The 22,576-nt window shown below is 44.2% G+C and overlaps 1 protein-coding gene and 1 long non-coding RNA gene across 7 annotated transcripts; one reads left to right on the plus strand and one right to left on the minus strand.

Moving 5' to 3' along the window:
• Window positions 1–1,055: 1,055 nt before the first annotated feature.
• mid1 (midline 1) lies at window positions 1,056–22,576 on the minus strand. Of its 6 annotated transcripts, none has more exons than XM_057039470.1 (10): window positions 22,469–22,576; window positions 10,284–11,005; window positions 5,689–5,784; window positions 5,226–5,333; window positions 4,176–4,324; window positions 3,973–4,100; window positions 3,456–3,599; window positions 2,768–2,929; window positions 2,478–2,685; window positions 1,056–1,993 (listed from the first exon to the last, which is right to left on the minus strand). In XM_057039470.1, exons 2-10 carry the CDS (start codon window positions 10,947–10,949, stop codon window positions 1,645–1,647), a joined length of 2,010 nt encoding a protein of 669 aa, XP_056895450.1. In that variant the 5' UTR covers window positions 10,950–11,005; window positions 22,469–22,576; the 3' UTR covers window positions 1,056–1,644. The 6 variants fall into 6 exon arrangements, with proteins under 6 accessions (XP_056895450.1, XP_056895466.1, XP_056895476.1 ...); XM_057039486.1 differs by lacking the exon at window positions 22,469–22,576 and adding an exon at window positions 22,217–22,414; XM_057039496.1 differs by lacking the exon at window positions 22,469–22,576 and adding an exon at window positions 19,129–19,147.
• Window positions 6,072–6,455, plus strand: LOC130529357 (uncharacterized). Its single transcript, XR_008951563.1, has 2 exons — window positions 6,072–6,208; window positions 6,243–6,455. It is a non-coding gene; the product is annotated as an uncharacterized LOC130529357 (long non-coding RNA).

The raw sequence follows: 22,576 nt of genomic DNA on the forward strand, positions 1-22,576 counted from the left end.
ACTGCAAAATAAACTGCCTTTAAAAGTTACCGAAGTTTACCTAAAGTTTTGCTTCAACGAGCGTACTTCTTTGCTTCTACTAATATATTTATTTACATTATTCTAAACGGACATGGGGGAACTAAAACACTGTAGCAACATTTAATTTTCTACCATTAGTGACAATTTCCTTTTAATATATTACTATTTTACTTATTATTGATTTATTCTGATTTTTAATTTTTTTTTTTATTCCCTGAGCATGGAGAACCGAATTTCGTGACGTAAAAGTAATTACGCAAAGGCTAATCAATAATCGCTCTAGATTCATTTAGGGACCCAAACGGCAGCATACGTTTATCATAGAAGATGCAGATCCAGCAGGTGGAGCCCTGGGGCATAGTTAACTGCATTAATTACTCTTTCAACTCAAAGCTGTTTGTAGATGTAATGCCTTCTAACTGTGTTTTACCTTTCTTTGGTGGAAAAGGGACAATAATGCAAATTTTGTATGTTGTCAATCCCAATCCTTTTTCAAAAAGCACCACAAAAGCTTGGAATAAACCAAAGTTTACTAAATATATACACATCTGTTTAAAACCAAAGTTTTGTTTTGTTTTTTCATGTGGCATTTTTATTTAAAGACCTGCAGTTTTAGTCACAAAGCACAACTGCAGCTAAATATCGTTATCCCCATCATTGTCCAGGTCGCGTTCTAAATTACAGCTCCTTCTGCAGGGTGGGAGGGTCACGTAAAGTTCAGTTTTGTTTTGTTTTGTTTAGTTTTTTTTCTTTTCTCGTCATGTCCTGCTTTAGTTGAAAAGAGATGTTGCAAACATTCAAGCCCTGTTACTCCCGAACAAAAAGAGACGTCAGAGTAAATCTCTTCATGGACGTTGAATTACGGCTCAACGTGGGACGGATGAGTCCTGTACGGCAGTGGGTTGGTTCCACTGTGAGCTACAAGAGCTGCTGCTTAATGAGGTGGGTGTAAGAAACAAGCATACTCTAAATCATTCACACGTCACACAGTCAAATACATATATAGATACAATTAATTAGACAAACCACACAGATTCTTTAAAAGTTACTTTAATTACATGTTTCACAGGGAAATATGAATGATTAATAAAAAAAAGCTCTTTTAAACCACTGAAGGGTGGATGATCTAATAGTGCTAAACTGTGGATTGCAGCATTGAGGCAACAATAGTGCAACTGCACTGGCGCATTTACAAATAATAAATATTTGATAAATGCCGAATAGGCTGTTATCAGTTGCCACTGGCTCTGCTTAAGAATTCCTCCCTCACAAAACAAGTTGCTGGTAATGAAATAACGGTCTTGAAAATATATCTTATAGTGCCAAGGGTGTCTTGTCAAAGTGCTATAGCTAAAATAAATCTATAAATTGTATAAAAAAGAATTATAGGGACGTGTGTTTGAAAACATTAAATTCAAAACAATCAAGTAATTAAAACCGTTATTATATTGTGCAAAGCAAAAATCCATCTACTGCTGCTTTTAAAAGCTGTTTTAAATTGCAAATTATTTTCAACATCAGCCTGTTAAAGCATTCCCAGGATAACTGGATCTTTTTATCACAGTTAAGACGGTGCAGTCTGGTCCATTTAGGGGGCAGAGAGAAGAGAATCCAGTGAGACTGTCACTTGTTGTAGTCTGTCCCCTCTAAGTGGTCTGGGATGGGGAGTCCGGTGAGGATTGTCAGACATCTGTTCCACACGTTAAACACAGGACAGACCGGCTGAGCAAAAGCGACGTCGAACGTGTACAAGTGCTGCGAGCCCACAGCGTCGTAGAAAGACAGAGATCCGGAGTCGTAGTCCAACAATATTCCCAGGCGCCGCAGGTGTGGCGGGGGCTCCACGGGCATCTCCTTGCTGTTGTGGCGCGCCACCCACGAGTTGTTGCATCTGGACAGCACCCAGGAGGCCGAGTTTTTGCCCACCCACTCGTGTCTCGGCGCCGACTTGTATGCAACTCCCACTGCAAACCTGCGTGTGATTAAAGTTTGAAGGCAAAGAGGAATTAGCTCTCATACGCAGAAGCTCGTTTATAAAAATTTGAAATGAAAACACTGATACCGATAATCCATCCATCACCGTGGCTGGTTTTATTAAAACTTAGATCCTATTTCTCATGTTCAGAAAATATAGGTCAAAACTATAAACCCAAGGGTTGATTTGGTCTGTTCGATTTTAGAGATTTAAAGCTAAATCTGTTGACAGCTACGGCAAGTATATAGAATTTAGCCTATAAATTTTGTTGCTAAATAAATAAACTATGAATATGTGGATAAAATCTTGCATAAAAATGTAGATGTAACCAATAAAATATCCTCTTTGGGTCCTGAAGCTTATATTAAAAAGAAAAAACACTCCTAGTGTGTAAAAAATGTCTCTAAGCATATCTAAATGTCAATATTTTTCATAATTTTGAATCCACATATCCACACAGCAGTATAAATATTATATTTACCATGTGCTTCCTCCAATCAGAGCTTCCCAGTAATGGCGCCCGCTGTCGATGTAGACGTTTCCCGTCACGCCGTAGCTGCTGTGGCTCGTGAATCGGTCCTGACTGTGGCTCTTTTTGGCCGATGTCTCGTCCCTCTCCACCGTCAGGTTGTCGTGAGACACCCTCAGCTTTCGGTGAGCTGACTTTGGGTCCAACCTGAAGGGCTGACCTTTGAAAAAAAAGGGGGTTTATTTTTTTGGCGAGACTGATGCCTATTTAAAAGCAAACTATAGTAGTTCGGCATCACGTACTGTTAGTTTTGAGCTTTGCTGGTTCGCTGCTGCGGTTTCCCGCCTGGTTTATGGCTTTCACAATAAAGATGTACTTGGTTCCGCACTGGAGCCCGTGCACAGTGTAGTGGTTCTGCTTGATGTTTGGTACAATCATCCAGCTGTCGGCAGAGTTGCACAAACCTGGAACGCAGACAGACATCATGGAAACTGTCGATGAGGCATCGGCCTCATCCAGCGCTTGTAATCAAGGAGACAACAGCAGCACCGGGAAAATGGTGCGCAGCCTTTTAATCAACAGCTGCTATTTTGATGTTGTTAAATAAAGTGGAGTCTCCCCCTCACCGGGCAGAGGAGAATAATTTGCGTGATCAAATATGCTGTGACCTTGTCAGAGCAATCAATTCAAACAGTACGCTGCTCATTTCACCCCCTGAGATAATAATGAGCTTATGTCGTGCGTGTGGACGTACGTCCCCGACTGGGATCTTCTTCCTCTTGCTACACGCCTTTGTCAACACTGCTTTGTATTTTGATAACATCTCATTATTCATAAGAGCCGGCACAGAGCTCCTCTCTGGTGTTGCTCTCTAATATTGTGTTTCAATTGTGCAAAAACAAAAATCAACAGATCGATTTCTATTGAAACCCATTGAAGACACAAGCATCATTCTTTCCTTCCGCCTCAGGGAGCTGCTGATGGACTCACTGACGACGTTGGACTGGCAGGTGAAGATGGCGTACTGAAGTTCATAGGACACCACGGTGAACTCGTCGTCCGACGTCCAGTGAACTGTGATGGTGTCGTACGAAGCTGTGCACAGCTCCTCGCGGATTACTGGAGGATTCGGTGCTGCGTGCACAAAAACAGAAGGCAACTGTTGCTCAGAGGGAAAAGCTGAAACGTTAACTAACTCTGCACAAAACTGGATTCAATAGTAAAACCAAAAAAAATGTGACTGGTTGTTTTGTTTTTCTCGCGAGTGTAATTTTGGATGGATGCAACTCCTCCGACTCTCACAGCAGCAGCAGCAGCAGCAGCAGCGTTAAAGTCACTGCACAACGAGCACCAGAGCATAAATAATCAAACCGATTTTATCCAACAAAGCTAAAGCGGAACAATGTTAATGTTTTCCGTCTCTCGCAGCAGGCACACAACACACAACACACAACACACAACACACAACACAATTGATGACACCATTGGTGATATTTCATGACCTCACCTGTGAGGTAATCTAAATTTTCAAGCATTTTCTTCTCCCGTGTGAAATCCAGAGCAAAAGTATCAAATGTGTCATTCAAGTTTATCTCTGGTAACAACACTTGTGAAGATGCTGTTGCCATGGAAACCCTGGGGAGGGAAAAAAAAAGAGATGCTCGTAATTATATGGTGATAATTTCATAGTTTTTGTTGACATCTCTTCACCTCTCACAGATGCTTTTAGCAGTTTGGAGGAAACGAGTGTGGTCCGCCTCCTTGAGCGCCTGGTCGGCTTGTGTGATGAGGGAAGAGGACCTCTCGATGCACTGCTTGCAGCCGGCTATCTGCTGGGCGAGCTTCCTCAGCCGCACGGCCTGGGTAGGAGGGAGCGGACACGTTAGACGAACTGCAGGCAAATGACCAGCCGTTGTAATGCCTGCTGCACAAAGCTATGATCTGCCAGATGCCTAATTAGATTTCACCACACCAATTAAAAAAACCTTGCTGCTGGCTAAATCTAATTTTCAGGTTTCACAATTGGATTTTTCCACAGCGCTGCGAGCTAAGACCTGTTTTAAAGGTTGTGCAAGCACGAGCAAGGTTGCAGTCATGAAAGGTTCTTTAGCACATCACCCTTTTCCACCCCATCGCCTACTTAGCAGTGTTGAGGCAACTTCACATGAGGCGGCATGAAAGAAAGATTCAGATCACAGGAAGCAGGATGATCTGGGTTTGATACCCAGCGTGACACCAGCACGCCTCTGCTGTTTCACTTGAGAGGGACAAACTTTGACTGTGTTAACCTATAAATATAGATCAGGGTTCCGCTTTATGAAGCTTTCTTTAATTTCTTTAAGCCAGATTCCATGTCATTAGTCACAATTTTAAACACTTTTCAAACTCAATTGGCCAGAATTCCATTCAATTAAAAAGAATCTATGTACGCATTGTAAGTCAGGAGCTGTGTGATATAAATGAAAAATAAACAATCATTTTTGCAATATCATGACATGGACTCCCAAAAATCCACATCTATCACTCTAATTATTAAATAAGATAAAAAACAAGGTGACCTAAACAAGGTGATTTCTTTTTTTTAATCCCTGTGGAGATCGATAAAACCAATTTTGTAAATAATTTCAGCCCAACAATACATCAACTGGGCACTTCAAAGCATGCATGCATCATGAAATACGCAAACTGGGACCAATTTAGGACGAGGAGCCTAAAATAGTGCATCAATGAAAAACAGGCGACATAGATGATGGTGAGTACCTTTCCTTCTTTTATCTTGGTGGTTATTATTTGTCTTCGCTGCTGTATGATGTTGACGAGCAGGTCACACTCCTCCAGCAGCTTGTTTTCCTGTCTGGATGCATTTACCTGCAGACACACAGGTAACACACAGGCGATGCCTTCAGAGTGCGTTTTAATTTAAAGCCAGCCCCCAGTGCCAGGCCAGGGTGTTCAGGACAACTGCCTTCTATTTCCTTTAAAGTCATCCATCAACACGGTAACAGTGTCTGCAAACTATGAAGCAATTGATCATATTTGTCTTTAAGCGCACATTTCAGGGTTTATTGTAGGATGAATTTGGAAAACATGTTGATTCATATGCTGCTGCACCTCCCAGATAAAGCCATCCATCACCCTGTTAATAACTGAATAAAAAAGAAAGGTTAAATACCACAGAGGTGAAGCGGCTGCACCTCACGGACGAACAGATGAATAAACTCACCTCAACGTGCTGGCAGGTTTGAATAAGTTTACCCATCAGACTTTCCAAATCACTGGTCCTCTTGATTAGATTGTTGAGGTTAGATTCCAAGGATTCCTGCAAAATAAAACTGAAAGTGAGTTTTGTTTCCCTTTCTCTTTACAGGCTGCATCAGATTGTAAACAGCTTTATCAAATGTGAAGGTGAGGACGTACAAGGCTGCCACTGGATCTGCCTCGCTGTGTTTGGGGCTCAGATCAGAGAGGAGCACCACCAACACACATACACACGCACACACACACACACACACGCCCACTCACTTAGTCACACACAGAGTCCATTCTGAGTGCCAAACATCCCATCTTACTGCCTGCTGAGGCTGCAGAGCTTAGCAGAGCATCTGCCAGTGATTTGGACAACTAAACCCCGGCTGTGTTAATCACTGACTCAGATCAAAAGCTTATGTTTCAAACTTAATCTCTTACTGTAGTGTGTGTGTGTGTGTGTGTGTGTGTGTGTGTGTGTGTGTGTGTGTGTGTGTGTGTGTGTGTGTGTGTGTGTGTGTGTGTTTCGAGGGGCATGATGGTAGCAGTTCAAAGTAGCCCCAGAATTAACGCTACTCTCCTGAAAAGATTTGTGTTCATTATTTGCGAGGGCTTCTGTGATTATAAAGAAAATGTTACAACACTCGACCAGCAAGTGGCAATTAACTCTGGGTTCAGGAAAAACAAGAGAGGAAGATTTCACCGGTTTATATGAAAGAGGGGGACGTTACGTTTTTAAAAGGTTTTAAAGGCTTTTGAATCTTTGAAAAGACTGATGCGCTAGATTTGGTCTTTTTTGTTTTGGTTGTTAGGTGCAACTTGAAAATGTAGGCAAATTTTAAACTAGTCTTTAAAAATAAAGAGATAAATGTGTCAGAATCAGAAGTGACACGAGGTGACGGAAGAGGTTTCAGTCTTTCACATGTTGTTTTCCTGAGTACTAAAATAGTGAACGCTTTATTTTACTGCTCTCACAAACATGATTTATTCATGTAAAAGGAAAAACAGTGGAGCTATTTTGAGTTTTTTGAGGTGCAGGTGAAGCGAGCTCGTGAAATACACTCTATTAGTCAGACCTGGGGTAAGAATAGCTAACATGCTAAAGCATTTTGCTGGACCTACATCCTACGACATTCTCTAAAACCCTTCACGTGTTTGGAAAGCTCACTCCAGCGGCCTCTCTTTCCTCATGGCATTTCACGCTGATGAGAGGAAAGAATAGCAGTTTCCTTTTGTGTGTGAGTGCTTCTGGTCCTGCACCTTTGCTTTGGCCAGTCTGCCTTCCTTCCTTTCCCCGTCCTGACGGGTCACATTCAGGACTCGAGGTTTTATCCTGTGTCAACATCACGAATCCGATCTACTGTCAGGGTTTGCCGTTGTCATCCTGGTTAGTTATAATGCGCCTTTTGTTGTGGTGTGGTTTTGCACTGTGCAAACGGGCACTTTTCACCATTAAAATATTCAAAATAAACCTGTCAGTTCCTCTATGGAATGATATATAAAACTGCATGATTATAAAGGCTTAATAACACACATACACTCGCGTGTGTTTCTTCATCACCACATGCCTTTGTCTGAGACCTTCAGAGAAATGAGAGGAAATGCGGCTGCAAGTTTGTGTTTGGAAAAACTATGAACACACTCAGCTGTGCACCACCTGGGTCGTAGTGTTGGTGCCAGAAGGGGAAAAAATACATTGTTCTGTTTAGGATGGGAGTTTACCACGACACCATGGGTTCCAAATACAGTGGGTTTATGCACATGAGGTCCATAAAGACATAAAAATGACTGCAGGAATAATGAGCTTGCAGAGTTGAAGTCACTCTGCACTTGTAGGAAAATGTAATTATTCCTAGAAATGTAACAGCTTCCTGAATAATTAATGGCAATGCAAATTTACAAGGAAATGAGGAAATCTGTCATTTTCTGAGGCAATCAGTCAGGCAGTGAGTCCAGATGCTCCCAAAATAACGCGATGACAGCCTCCTGTGATGTTCCTCAGGCTGACCAGGATTAAAATTTCTGATGAGGCGTTCACAGACCTCTGGAAACGAGCAGATCAGGTGATTCCTGGAATGTTGGGTGCCACCGTGTGTAAAGTTGATCATTCGCAGAAAGAGAAAAAAAATCCTTTCGGGCACCTCGAGCCAAAACATGGTGGCTAACTGACGTACCTCCTGAGTGGGCATTTAAGAGACGGGATGTTTTCGCTCCCACATGGAGTGTGTATCACCATGAGGTGATGGTAGCAGATGTTTGGTGCGTCAGCGGCAAATAAACGTGTTTACTGTCTGCAGCTTCACTCTGCTCACAGCAAACATGAGCAGGCCAGCATCAATCACAGTCACGCTTCCATATATAACAGAATTATTGAGCCGACTGGGTCGTTTCTCATGTTCGGTGGCTCCTGACAGTTACTCTGGATTTTTTTTGGTTTGTTTGTTTTGTGTTGTTTTGTTTTTCGAGATCTTTAGATAGTTTCTTTGTGGCTACCCACTTCTAGCTTTCATTGGCTGCATTTTCATGCAGTATTTGTTAAGAGTGGTTGAAGCCTTTAAATCTGCAGCACATTATAAGAATATCCTGTGACTAATACAATAATAACAGCAAACACATGTATTTTACTGCTTTGTTTATTTTTGGTTTATTTGTTTCCTGTTTTATTGACGACTTCAGAATTATTTATCACTGGGAAAAAAGTCCAGGGTGCAACATAGCGGCTAAACTAGAATCTGCAGGGTGTGTTTGGTGAAAATCTTTTCCTTTTAACAGGGAAATAATATTTAAGAACCTTCAGGAAGAGCCGCAGAGAAGTCCAGGAGATACAGATGTGCAATAAATGTGGATAGAAGGAGAATTCTATGAAAACTACCCCTACCCATAACTAAACTTGTTTGCGTCTCAGATTAATCTGAGCACCATGAAGGGGAGGATCAGATGGAAAAAATAAATATGTGCTGGTGCAACAGAGGTGTTCGCACCCCTGCGTGAATCACGCACGGACACCGCAAACGTTTGTGAAAACAAAGCATCCATTTAAAAATCCTGGAATTGCCGCAGTGTTTAATGAAGGAAAAAAACACCTTAGGATTAACGGAAAAGCTCGATAAGAATGAGAGAAGGCCGTAATCCTTCTCTAAGGTGGTGCTGTTGAGTTGATCTGGGAAAATCAAAATGACTTTAATGTAGTTTCATGCAGGCTTTACAAAAAGCTCCCCAGCATGAAAAAAGACATCATGAGGCTGCTGCACACAGGAGAGTGGCCACACTGTCATCCAGGAGAAGCAGATTCATGTCATGAAGGTACCTTTCCACACGCTTCAGGTGGCAGCCTCATTTCATGCCTTATTGATACGAGAGCATCAGTGGAAGTGAGTAGTTCCACTTAACCCGAAGCTGCCACAGCAGCCGTTCGCTCCGTATCACCCAGACCTCCTTCTATATTTACTTACAGCTTATGATAAAAAGGATGGAAACCTTGACCGACAAGTTTTGAAATGTACATCCCCTGAATATAAGCTGTGTTTTTTATTCTTTCCAAACTAACTGAGTATGTGGCCGTTTTCAGCAGAGACCCGGGAGGCTGAGGAGCATTTGGAGCAGATGGAGAGTTTATGTGGGAACATATAAACAAAAAACAAACAGTGTGCGCCCACCTTTGGTGCAGTGACAATCACACACACACACACACACACACACACGCACACGCACACGCACACGCACGCACTCATTTTGTACTTCCATCTTTATGAGGGCATTCATAGACATAATGCATTCCCCAGCTCCGTAACCTAGCCCTAACCATCCCAACTAATCATAAACCCAATTCTAACCTTAACCATAAAAAACACACATCTTAAAACTCTTCACATCCTTTGAATTTGTGAGGACCAGCCAAAATGTCCTCATTTCCCAAAAATGTCCTCACTTTGACTGAGTATTTTGGGAGTCAATATATAGCAAGTACAAGAACACACACACACGCAGTGCAGCAGTGCAGCAGTGCACTTTAGTGGTGTGTTCCAGAGAGGAAAATGCTTAACATCTTGGTCTTTCCATGAAATTTGTTGACAACTCTGGGCAGACCCATGATTGCCAATTTCAACTAACTTCCTTCCTTCCCAACAATCATGCATCTTCCTTTCCCCTGCATAATGAACGTTAACATATCTGCAGCTGCCATGAAAAGGATACTTTTTTAACCATCGACATATCATTTTAGGCACTCTCTTTAATAATATATGTCTTTTAATATTTCATAGCACTTTACTGAGCCTGATATCCAAAATGACTCCTTTTAAATCATTCATGGAATCGAGCTGAATTAATATCATAAATAAACAGGGCTGGCTATTTCAAATGAACGTTCCGCTATGTCGATTCCTGCACGTTGGCGTTGTAAACGATCGTTTGTTTTGGCTTGTCGAGCTTAAGCAAGTCTCTGCATCATCACACGGGGACACTTAAGAGCTTTTCAAACATTAATGAGCTTTTGTGGAGGTGTCGGAAGTCTCCCTCTGTGTATCACAAACCTCGGAGCGTTCCTCTACCTCAGCACCGTCTCCCTCCTACCTTGAGCTTGTCGTATCGATCGCCGAGGGCCGCCACGTGATGGTCCCTGTGTCGACCAACCAGCTTGCACAATGCGCAGATCAATTGTTCGTCGGTCACACAGTACATGTTGACCTTCTCGTCCTCGTGCTCCGCGCACATTATCCCCCGCAGATGGGAGTCCAGCAGAGGCTCCATGAGGCGGTGACCTGTGAACGGCTTCTTGTTGGGGTGGGTGGCCTTGAGACACTCGTCGCAGTAGGACACCTCGCAGGTGATGCAGGTCTTCACGGCATCCTGAGGAGGATCCTGCTCACAGAACTGACACGGCACCCTGTCGCCGGGTGACGTCATGGCTCTGCTGTCGGGGACGGCTCCCTCGCGCCGCGTCTCTTTGGGAGAGTTGGGTCCGCTTTGCGATGCCTTCTGGTAACGGTCAATGATGTTCTGCAGCGTAACGTTGCGTTTGAGTCCCTCTAGGCCCCTCTGGTTGAGGGTGATGACATAGCGGCAGGTCGGGCACTGGAAGGCGCTGATGGATTGGATGGGCTCGCTGGGCGTGCAGTGTGACACCAGGATGCGGTGGGCGCAGTTGAAACAAAGGCTGTGAGCGCAGGGCAAGAGCAGCGGGTCCTCAAATAGCTCCAGACAGATTGGACAGGTCAGCTCCGACTCCAGCGTTTCCATTTTCAGGCAAAACAAAGTGAATTTGTCAGCGAAATCCAAGGAAGCTGATCAGCTATCTGTGAAGACAAGCACCAAAATCTACAATAAGATATTTGGAAAGGCAGAACTTCTCATTTGGAATAAGTAACACTTTGTGTATATTTCCAAACGATACTTTATTTTAGACTGTCAACTGTTCCCCACGTGATAATCGTCTCAGTATAAAGAATTCAAGTCGAGTTTATTGAATAAACACTTCTCCGCACCAAATTGGTGGATAAATTGATACGTTTTATGGATATAATCACTATAATTACTTTTACTGAAAAATAATTGCTTTGGGGTGCGATCATTTATATGTGGATACATTTATACTGGGGGAGAAAAGAGCGAGCAAAGCAGCAGGCTTTATTACACAGAGCGTGAAGTTGGTTAACTCAAATTCATTTGATTTCCACTGTAATCTGATTATGGAAATGAAATAAATCACACTCCAGCTCACACACTCGCACAGACGAACAAATACTGTATCTGCGTCTGAGGCTACTGTTTGGTGCACTCCTCTGAACTCAGCACAATTTAATTTGGCACTGGAATAGTCTGGCCTGTCCGCATGTGTTCCCCTCGTCACTGTAGCGCACAGGCCAGCAGGCCAGTGAGGACTGACAGCTCAGCCAAGCAGAAGTCTATTGGCCTGCTTGCTGATGGCTGGGGCTCCACACCATTGCAGACACTAAGCCTTTGTTCTCTAGCAGTCAGACACCCCAGCTGCGAGCGGACGCACCGTGCTCACAGCGTCTCTCCATGTGAACTCCTTACCTCCGCTCATTATGTGTGGATAAGGCAAAAGCTCATTATCAGGACAGTCGGACACAAGTAGCCTTTTGAAGTTTTGGAGGATACAGCAATTACCCCTGAGCTGTCGACCTGGGTGTGTGCTGGACTTCCCATTTGGTTCAGACGTCCTCAGAGACTCAGCCACCGTGCCCGACAAGACAAGAGGCGATTGTTGCACTTGTCTCTGGTGACGACCCTGATGCATCTGATGGCCTTTGTTTCTCAGCTATTTTTGTCTCTATAGACAATGTAGCAGGTGGCCACAAGTTGTGTAGCAGCAAAGCTATCCAACACATCCTTTAAACAGAGGTCTAGGGCTGGAAAGCCACAATCAGCATTCACAAGAAAATATTTAGTCAAAATCTGCCTGACTTACTGCAATTTTGCTGCCTAAAACCAAAAATATTGCACGAAGAGCATTCCGTTTCAATCATTGCAGAGTTTTAACAACATACAGAACAGGCACTGATCTCATCCCACAGGGTGCTAATTTGATCCGTGAGGAATAATCCAAACATGATAATCAACACTGCTAATAAAGAAAGCGCTAAACGTACACAAAAGCTTCAAAAACAATGCTCCATCACTGACATTCTGCACTCCTGCACCTCCATTCAATCTCAGTTTACCCACCGATGGATTTCGCCCCACTTTGCTCTGCCGATACATTTCTGCTGAAAGGAAAAACTTCTGACTCAGATCATGAAAAGGTGTTTATGACAACAGATGCCCAGGACGTAAACTGCGTCATGCTGTCGATGTGGGCATCCAGATGGCGAAGTCTTCAGAGCCCCAGTAATCCTGCTGCAGAGCTGTCATTAGGGCGAAAGATTGAGCAAGTGGTAGCGAGCACAACAGGAAAAGTTGCCCGACAATTCCAGGAAAGCCAGCTCCACCTACAGCTGGAGCGCCGGCCAGTACTGGAAGAAGAGAGAGAGAGACAGGGAGAGAGAGGGTGGGAGAGAGAGTGAGAGAGAGAGAGAGAGAGAAGCCAGTGTCCTCACAGCATAGCTAGTGCCCTTTCAGCCTTTCAGCCCTGCCCATTCAGAGATTCAAAGGGTTCCGGATCAGTTTCAGGTGTTTTTGTGTGACCATCCCTGTTTTGCATCAGCACGGTGATGGAGGTTGCAACTTTTGTCCCAACTGTGCTGCCGTGCACTCAGAGGCAAAAGCTGAACTCACAAACACACCTGAGCGCGTGAGGCAGCAGCCGGGCTCGCCTCTAACTGGAACAGAGGTGTGTTTACCGCCAGCATCCAGCAAATAAACAGCGAGGCCAGGACATGGAGTAATCACAGCACAGTCTCCAGAGGATGGTGGTGTGGAAAATCCCCCAAGAGCACCACAATTCCAAAGATCGCATAGATCTACGGGCGAACTTATTAAATGCCCCTTCAACTTCTCGACAGCAAAACAAAAAGACACTTTCCCTGACAGACAAGACCACAAATGAAGACAGACAGCGCGCACCACGGTCCGCTGCGTTCCGGAATGTCCCAGTTGGCCCTCATATGGGAATCACAGAGGAACCATCTGCTCCACATGTGCCTCTCTTTCCAGTCGCACCCCTGCTGCGCTGCCTCTGAAATCTCCCTGCCATTCAGTGGCGTCCCCAGCACGCCTATCGGGGACACATGCGCACTGGAAATTAAAAAAAATTGCGCTAGAGTTCAGGCAGAACTTCAGTCCTGAGCCGCATTGTTTGGGAGTGTTGCTGATATTCTCCAAGGATTCGGTGGAGTACAAATCCCCCAACTGGGAAAGACCTGGATAATTTCTTCTTCAAAAATGTGCTATTAAATTAAGATTATAGTTAATACAGAAAACATGTTTATAGAGCATCTGCACTCCAAAATTACTGGCAGAATTTGATAAAAGTTATTATTGGAATCTAAGAAACATATTAATGAAAAAACACAATTTACCAGAATTTTCACTTTAAATCCCCCAAAATTTTGAATTCAGATGAGACATCATCCATTTACCAAGACCCAACACGAAAAATGATAAAAACATTCATAAAAAGTTCTGTTTCTGATGTAATAAATAGTAAATATCATCTCACTAAGTTATTACATTATTCCAAGGTTTCCAAAAAATGATCACTATTAAGAATGTATACTCAAATGATGAACACGTTCTTAAAGTAAGAATTAGGGTGTTTATACACCCAACAATTAGCTGCTCAAACACATCTTAATCCCTTTCTTTATAGTATTTTATCACCTTAAATAAGCGCAGTCTTCAGCCACTGAGTGGGTGCTATTGCTCATTGTCTTCTTTCTTGGGGCGGACACTAACATATTTATCTGTAATCCTGTCTTCACAGCGTGGCCGTGACCAATGTGTGGTCTGTCGCCGCTCCCTGCAGCCGTGGCCCACTCACATCTAATGCGATTTAGAGCTGCAGCAGCAAACCTGCAGATAAGATAAATCTACCTGATCTGCAGCTGCACGCATTACTGAGATTAGCGGCATGAAACCTGACATTACCTGCATCCATCATCACGGTAGTTTCATTACAGCATCTATAACAACTCATCCTGTGCTGTTTGTTTATTAGCTTGACTGTTGTGCACTCATCCTGCAAAATTGTGTTTACTGACAGTAAACTTTAATAAAAGTCAAAGCCATTAAGGTAAATATGCTACCATTAATAAAATCAATGATGCCAGTGCCCTGTGCCATAGGCAGTCCCAGACACAGATGTACACTTCTTAGTCTTAAATCTTAGTGTCTGTTCCCTAATCGTCAGTTGAACTTGCACCAGAAGTCTAATTTCCTGTGCGAGGATTTGGCAGGTGGGAGGGAGCATCCACGCCTGCCTCAAATGGAGGATCCCGTGTGTGCCAAACAGCAGATGAAATAAGTACCCATTGATATGAGAAGGAAGTGGAAATGACTGATATCGTGCACAAACCAGTTGTGTCCTGATTATCAGTCTTTGCTTGTGCAAGTCCGGAGCAGTTTAGCGTAAACGTCATGTGACAGGAATGCGCAGGGCAAACCGGGATAAGGGCGACACCGTGCGGCTGACCTGTAAACTGTAGGTAACGTGAACGATTCGACCTGGATTTAACAGCCAGGTCATAAAAGCATTAGTATAATCACATGCAGGTAGTTTTTATTTTAGTCTAAACAGTTCCACAGTGGCTTTAAGAAAATACACATGGGATTCTCATCCTGTGTTTTAAAGCTGTGGAAAAACACACACCCATCTGATCACCTCAGCCCAAGCTGCAAACCAGTGTAGTGTGTTTTTAAGACACACAACATGTGTTACCATGGTGACCGCTTGATATCTACGACACCAGTGATCAAAGGCGGTGAGCACATTCTGGTGGGAAGACGTTAAAACATTGCAGCTCACATTCGGGAACAAGTGGAGTTACTAATTAATGAGGAAAACAAAGACCCAGCTGCAACGTCCCAGACTGACTCTTCATTAGCTGCATGTGGAATGATTCCTGCTTGTGTGACTCTGTCCAACACATGTCCAGATGTAGTCGCAGGCGATCTTATCAGCGGAATATTTTATACAGGTCGGGAGTCGATTAGACTGTGAATGAATGGTTCTGGCTGACTGTAGAAAGGAGAAAACGCCTAATGATGAATCACAGATGGTGGAGGCATGAAGACAAACACCTAAAACAAGTTGCTTTGGGTCTTTTCTTTATGATATCACATTGCTTGCCAAAAGGAGTCTGTTTTGATGCATTCATCCTTAAGTATCAGAGTGAATTGCTGCCCTGACACAGGAAACCGACTCTGGATACTCCCACTCCCTTTGACGCCTTCTGATCACAAAACCCCCGTCGGCATTCTCACATAGTCATCTCATGTCTCATGTATTATCCTAACATGCAGCAGGCTGTGAACACAAGGCCAAACATCCTGACTCGCTCGGAGGGTTGGAAACGTCTAATGACTCACTGTTTCTGCCCGATAACATGTAGCACACGCTTGAAAAAGTTGGATTTTCCCCCTCACTTACCTGCCACATGATTATGTCCATTAAGAGTCTCAACAAAACAAAAAACAAACACTTTAAGAGCTGGTTTCTGATGATACTTGTGTTGTTCCACACCATAGATATAAGGGAGTCCTCTTTCCTGCTCCCTGTGAAGATCTGACCCTCTAACCCTGTCCTGAAGACCCAGTTTCAACTGGGAGGAGGATCAAAACTTTCCAGCCGCTCCTGTCCTCTCACTCGGCGCTGCACTCACTGCATCGTTGGCTTCTAGTGGCCAATCGCAGGAGAGGGGCCGGACTTCAGCATCACTTTAGGGCTACTATAACACGGAATGTTGCCACAACTCCCAACAAAACATTGTTGTTCCTCATCCTAAAGCAAAAATAAGCCGACAGCTCAGCAGCACACGAAAACAACATTAGTTACGCATTCTTTCTCAAATGTTTTTCAAGTGACATTTTAACGGCTGTTGGAATTGTGCCCATCTAACTCAGCACTGTTGAGGAACCGCAACAGTCCCTAAGGCAAAGGAATGAACGCAGAACGGAACGAGGAAATCGGAGGGGCTACCCCACCTCCGGCGTGAGTCAGCAACCCAGTCCAAACGCCAAAGCGGACGACACAAACCCAGACGCCTTATTGCTCAAGTGGTTGTCGACAGGTTCCGGCCAGAGCCGTCTGAACCCTCTGCACACGCAGCAGCCGTTTGTCTCAAGGCAATCACACCCTTGACGGCGAGCAGGCTGAAGTGGAAACGCACTGGAATGCACTGCGGTTGCAACAGCGTTGAAAGTTGCCTCAGACTGTTGGCACCGCTCTCCTGCGACGTGGAAAACGCGGTCCCAGCACGAGCATGTGCTGACAGACACAACTTTCACCCAGGCGGCGTTTGCCGATCAGGAAAACTTTGATCAGGTTCTCAGTTTTGGGATCCTGACGTCAGAGGTATTCGGCTGGAGGACATGACCTGAGATGAACCTGTCAGCAACCGGAGGTGAAAGGTTTTGATATTGGATCCGCTCTGGAGAATAAACGTTTTTGTGTGGTTTCGCCGCCACACAGGAGACAGGGAATGATTTGGATTAGACCCGGGGAGAAAAGGGCTGATTGTGTTTCGGCTCAGACGGCTGGGTTCAAGGTTCACAACATCGTTACGGGAGAGCAATGAAACACGTCATTCTTGAAGGTATCTGAAGAAAGGACTCCACATCCGCATGTTTTGCTTAACTGCACGTGAGATGCTTTTCTCTGAGAATCCAGAAATAATGAGCTTGTTTTCAGGCCAGCAGGCAGAAGACTGCAGAGTTTGCTCATTTTAAGAAAGGAAAACTGTCTTACTTTCTCCGAAGTGTCACACTTTGGAAATTCAGATGTTCCCTTACCTCCCAGTCACTCTGTGAGTCAAAGCAGACAGTCCAGGGTCCGGGTGACAGATAAGCGGTGCCCACCAAGAGATGTTTCTACAAACATCGACTTCCTTCAGACACCTCCCTTCAGCTCCCTCTCTGCTGTCTCACAGCTATCTGCGACAGTTCTCCCCACACAGCCTCCTCATCTCTAATCCTCTGAAGGAAGTGGAAAGCGGGCTCCAAACGCTTCAGCCAGCCAGCGACTTCTCCTGCTTTTTCTCCCCTTTTATTATTCCGCTGGCTGGGATCATTAACTTGGTCCCATGAGAACACAAGGAGGTAAATAACACCCCTCCTTCCTGTGGGAGGTTGTCAATCACAAATGATGAGGGTGTGTTTGGATGCCAAAGAGACGCTGCTGATTGGTCACTGGGGATCAGAGGTGCCCCGCATGACAAACGGGTGCACCAGGATGGATGGGCCTGGGATGCTCAGCTGAGGAGGTGCATGCATTTAAACAGGAGTCTAGTTATTTACATGTGATTAAACACAAAATGGAAACAGGAAGCCAATCAAAGTTGTCTAGTTGATGTGGAAATTGTAGTTTAGCCTCTGCGTCCCAAATGTCTGTGTCTATAATGAATCCCAAGATGTTTAAATGACTCTTTGGTAGAGTTGGATCACCCAGCGAGAGGACGGGAGGAAGGCATAAAGCTCCTGTTGCCATGGTTGTGCAGCAAGAGCAAGGATGCATCTTGGCGCCGGAGCCAAACGCCACTCTAATCTTTTCACTGGCAAATCTTCACTCTCTCTTCACAGCTTGTTTGTTTCTCAGTCAAGCTCTGCTGTCTGTCAGTGTCTGGCTCCTTCCAATATCCCATGCCAGTTTGTGGCCCGCTGCATTCTGGGAGGCAAAAGACACAGTTAAGAGGAAAAACAGACCCTGAGATGGGTCACTCAGCTCCCAGTGACCAACACTAAACTCTTAGTGTGGACAAGAAAGAACCACTATAGACAAATAAAGCGTGAACGCCACTGTGATTCCTCTAATGGATTTGTAAACAGCCTCGCACCAGACGGATTTCCCATGTAAAACACGCACACAGGCGTGCTGAATTATTTTCACATCGCTGGAATAAGTCATTTACAAGAAAGAGGAAATCTACAAGACGCCGCCGTTGCCTCTGCCCAAGGCCACGCGTTGCTGTATGTCCATAAATTGTTTTCGGAATAATGAGATTGCGACTTCGTTTCATTTCGGCTCCGTGAAATGCCATAAAATTCATGACATTTAAATGGATTGTGGACTCCCGCGTGACATTTGGGCTCTTTTCTAAAGGTGGAAATGGTTTGCTCCTATAAACATGGTCGACTCAAAGTCCTTTTCATGTCTTAGCTGAAATGAAGGAGATGATTCACTTCTTAAAACCATGAATTTAGATTGGAAACCACAAACATCCTTAAAAAAGAATTTTTTTAAAATGAATTATTTAATAAACAGATAAATGCCTAAACATATTATTTAAGGCTACATTTCATTGTTTGGATTATTTAAATAAAACTGCTCCTAAAGCCAAAAAATGCAAGAAAAAGATGAAGCTGCTCTTAAAAAAGCAAACATCAAACCTATGTGACAGCGCTGTTTAAATAATTATTTGAAACAAATAAATGCAGCAGCGGCTGCTGTCTAAATAAGGCCATTTGCAGCCTGAGGCAGCCTTGTTTATGGTGGCATCTGGCCGGCTGAAACTCAATTAATTGGTGTAAAAACAGTAAAAAAAAAAAAGGCCAGAAAACCTCTCCTGACAGAGCAGATAAGTTAGAGGAAAACTACAAACATAGACAACATCATCTTCCTCATTATAATCATCATCAAGTTTAACTCACTTGTGCTCAAATCTATATGTAGACATGTGCACAGCACACAGGAAACTGGATGAAAAGACGTTCAGACTGCAAGAGTGAGACGGCCGGCCGTGGCAGACATGCACCCCATCAACGCTTCACCCTCAGATCCAGTAAGAAGCTCAGGCTGACTTACCTGAGCCGCGTGGGTCGATTCTCTATAAGACAGGAAGGAGATGGAGCTGATGCTCAGCGTTCTGCTTCAGCAGCACATGGATGAGAGGCTAAACAAAACGCTCAGCAGTATCACCCCCCAGTCGGTTTCCACCCCAGCCGTGTGCTCATGTGAGCGTGAAACGTGCCCAGGAAGCGTCACTTCCACTGGGTCACTTCGTGGATACCGTCTCCATTAACGCCGGGGTCCCACCCCCCCTCTACCACTCCCCCTCTGTGGGGCTGAGCGTTTGCCCCTTGGCTCTCCACCCACAGCAATAAAACAAAGATGTTGCAAATGGAAGGACAAAGGGGCCGCGAGGTGTGGGGGTGCAAGCCTTGGGGAGCATATTCTGATGAGTTTTTAACTACACAACCTGGTCTGGAACAGATGGGATCCGTCTCCAGGGCTCTGCTGCATGGCTGCGTTTAATAAACTCTCCTGTGCATCCTCACAAACGCCGTCATATTTCTGCTGCCTCGTGCACATACGAGATGATGCTTGCCACACACAACCCAGGGCAATTAAAGTCTGAATACACACAGCTAATTGAGTCAGTGCACGTGCTGGCATGGAGACTGTCTTTTTGAGTGCAAACACCAACAAGGACCATCCAAACCAGCCGCTTCCCAATTTTGCCAATAAGACGGATAAAAAAAATGGATGCGCGGTCTGTTCTGGTCGTGGCATTAGTTCAAGTTTTTAATTGCTTTCACCCTGACGGCAGTCACGTAGTGCAGGATCAGCCCAGACATCAAACAAAACATGAGCACGAGGCCTCTCATCAGACGCGCTGCTTGGGGGGAATCAGAGAAGAGAAAACACAGGGTGAGATGTTTGAAGCTTGCTGGCTGAGGTGAAGCGTCAACTTTCGGATGGCCTCAGTCTGAACGTGTTTGCAGCGCGATTAGCTGGTCCTGCGTGCGTCACTGAGGTGAGCGCTGACCTGGAATTGATTTATTTTTCTTCCTTTGGCGTGCTGCAGCGGTGCTGGCGTCGTGTTTATAGAGCTGTCACAGAGCTTCGCAGCATATAGCGAATAAAGAGACGCTGTTGTTTAAAAGGTAGAGTCTGAAATAATTACTGCATCCATTATTCTGTTTTCAGTGTCAACGTTCAACCCCCCCCCACCCATGCACCCTCACCCTTATGCCCCCCTCCTGCCACGCCCACTCGTCTCTGATTGGCCACTGATGGCCTTGACTGAGTGTGCATATGTATTGTTCACTGTGGTGGAGTAAATTATGGTAAATGTTATATTTATAACATCTCGGAGAGCCCCTTGTTTGGGGAAAAGCCTCCCACAAGGGCAGAATATTCACATTCAAATACATAATAAATAATTGGATCTGCAGACTGCTGCAACCAGGGTCACACATGGACCAAGAGGTGCTTTGCCTGTTTTGTAATTCACAATTAGCCCTTTGTTTTGTAATTTTCCCTCAAAAAAATCTTTAAAAATGCAATATGTCATCCTTAAATATACTCAAAGAGTCAATGATGTTGCAGCTTAAACTTGTATCATTTCAGGATCACTTAATACCTGATCCTGCTTTCTGCTGGTCACTAACATTACTGCCTTTCCTGACATGCAAATAAAACTGTTTGTTCCTAAGACATATTCCTCCAATAGAAGCTCAAATTGGAATTGAACTGAACTGCTCAAGTCCGATAAACCAGACCTATTACTGCCAAAAGTCTCTCAGCCACTCTTTCATCACCATTACCATCATTATCAGGAAGCTACATTATAAAAAGGCAGCTTCAGCTAATACTAGGCTGCTGACCTTATCTCACTGAAACGAATCAACAAAGGCGTTTGGGGGAAGTACGTCCATGTGTTCTGCTCACTCCTCACCACAGAACCATTGCCTGGAAGTCTTAGCGTTTATTTTCTCCCGTTAAAAAAAATCATCCTTCAAAAAAGGGTGCGGTGAACGTCTGCTGCATTCTTGATGCTCAGTGAAGTCTGTAATTGCTTCCAGCTCTTGAGGGATTTACTGCACAAAAAGAACGTGTCACAACTTTATCAAGAACATCTTTGAAAAACATGGTTCTTATTAGACACAGAGCCACGGAAGTTGTCAAGCACTCTGATAACTCCACTCTCAGTCTGGCAGCTTCTTTCTACCAGTGACATCCGTTATTGGCCCGCTTCTCCTCCATATTCCAACTTTCTGGTCTTCGCAGCACCGTCACTGTACTCAAAAACACCAATGTCTGAACCGCTGGAGCAGATCTGAGTCTGCTGTGTTGTTCTCGTGCTCCCATGGTGACGAGCTCCAAACCAGAGGAGCAGAATTCCGAGCCGTGCTGTAGGAATGTGAGTCAGGGACATCCCAGTCCAGTCCTCAGGATAAAACACAACATAAAACTTGGCAGGAACTGCCTGGATTAACGTCAAATATGATCAATCGGGCCGATCAAGTGCTGTTTTTGTTGAGGATCTCGACTCTTTGGGGCCCCCGAAAGCAACAATCAATCCCTCAAAAATTGCTCTAAGACAGAGTCTGATACTGAAACAGAATTATAGCTTTATCTTCTTTTTATTCGTGTTCTGCTGGAGGCAGATAATGATTTGGAGAAAAGGTTTGTGAGATTTTAAAAAGCAACACCTGTTCAGCAAACTTAATTGTTCCCCTGACCACAATATAGACAGCTTGGACCTTCAGTTTTGGACAAAAGGCTGACCTGAATACAAAAAATTACTTTTCTTTTGTTATAAAAACAGCAATGATGGAATGAGCATTCAGACAAATAGCAGAACCAGATGCTCCCATGAAGAAACACACCGAGAACCAAGAATGAGTTTGTCAGATTTCCCTATCCACAGTTATTTGGCAGAGTCACGCACCGTGTTCTCTTTCAGAAGCCCATAATTCTGCGTTAGTGCTCACCAATTATACCCTTCACTCCTTTAAAACAAAGCCTAAAACCGAACCAATGGCAACAAATTGGCCGTACGCAGGAAACATCAAACTATTGCCCCCTTCAAAAACTTGCAGATGTTTTCTAATGAAGCCAAAATTCAATAACAAACTCCGAATAATGAAATTTCGAAAACTCAAACCTGTTTGTTGACTCCTCGAATACGCAGGTAAGTTTTGCTCACAGTCGCAGCACTCTGACGGATGTCTAACTCAGTGAGGAAACAAAAATCTCCTTTGTACCTTTAACATGCTCTTGTTCCCTCTCTGAACACCAAAACAGCCTATTAGTAGTTTTTTCAACCACTTTATCTGACACACAACTAGATTTAAGAGCAACTGCCAGGTCTTAGCCCTTAATTTGACGCCATTTAAAGTGTCTTATCAGATGTTACCTGCTTCCCCATGGCTCCGCTGGTATGTGTCTCTGCCCTGTTGAGTAAACAGTGTGTGACTGTGAGGCGGCTCTGAGGTGAGACAGGCAGAACACAGGAGGTCGAAGG

The sequence above is a fragment of the Takifugu flavidus genome, chromosome 1 (assembly GCF_003711565.1).
Source record: "Takifugu flavidus isolate HTHZ2018 chromosome 1, ASM371156v2, whole genome shotgun sequence".
In the NCBI taxonomy this organism is placed as follows: Eukaryota; Metazoa; Chordata; class Actinopteri; order Tetraodontiformes; family Tetraodontidae; genus Takifugu; species Takifugu flavidus.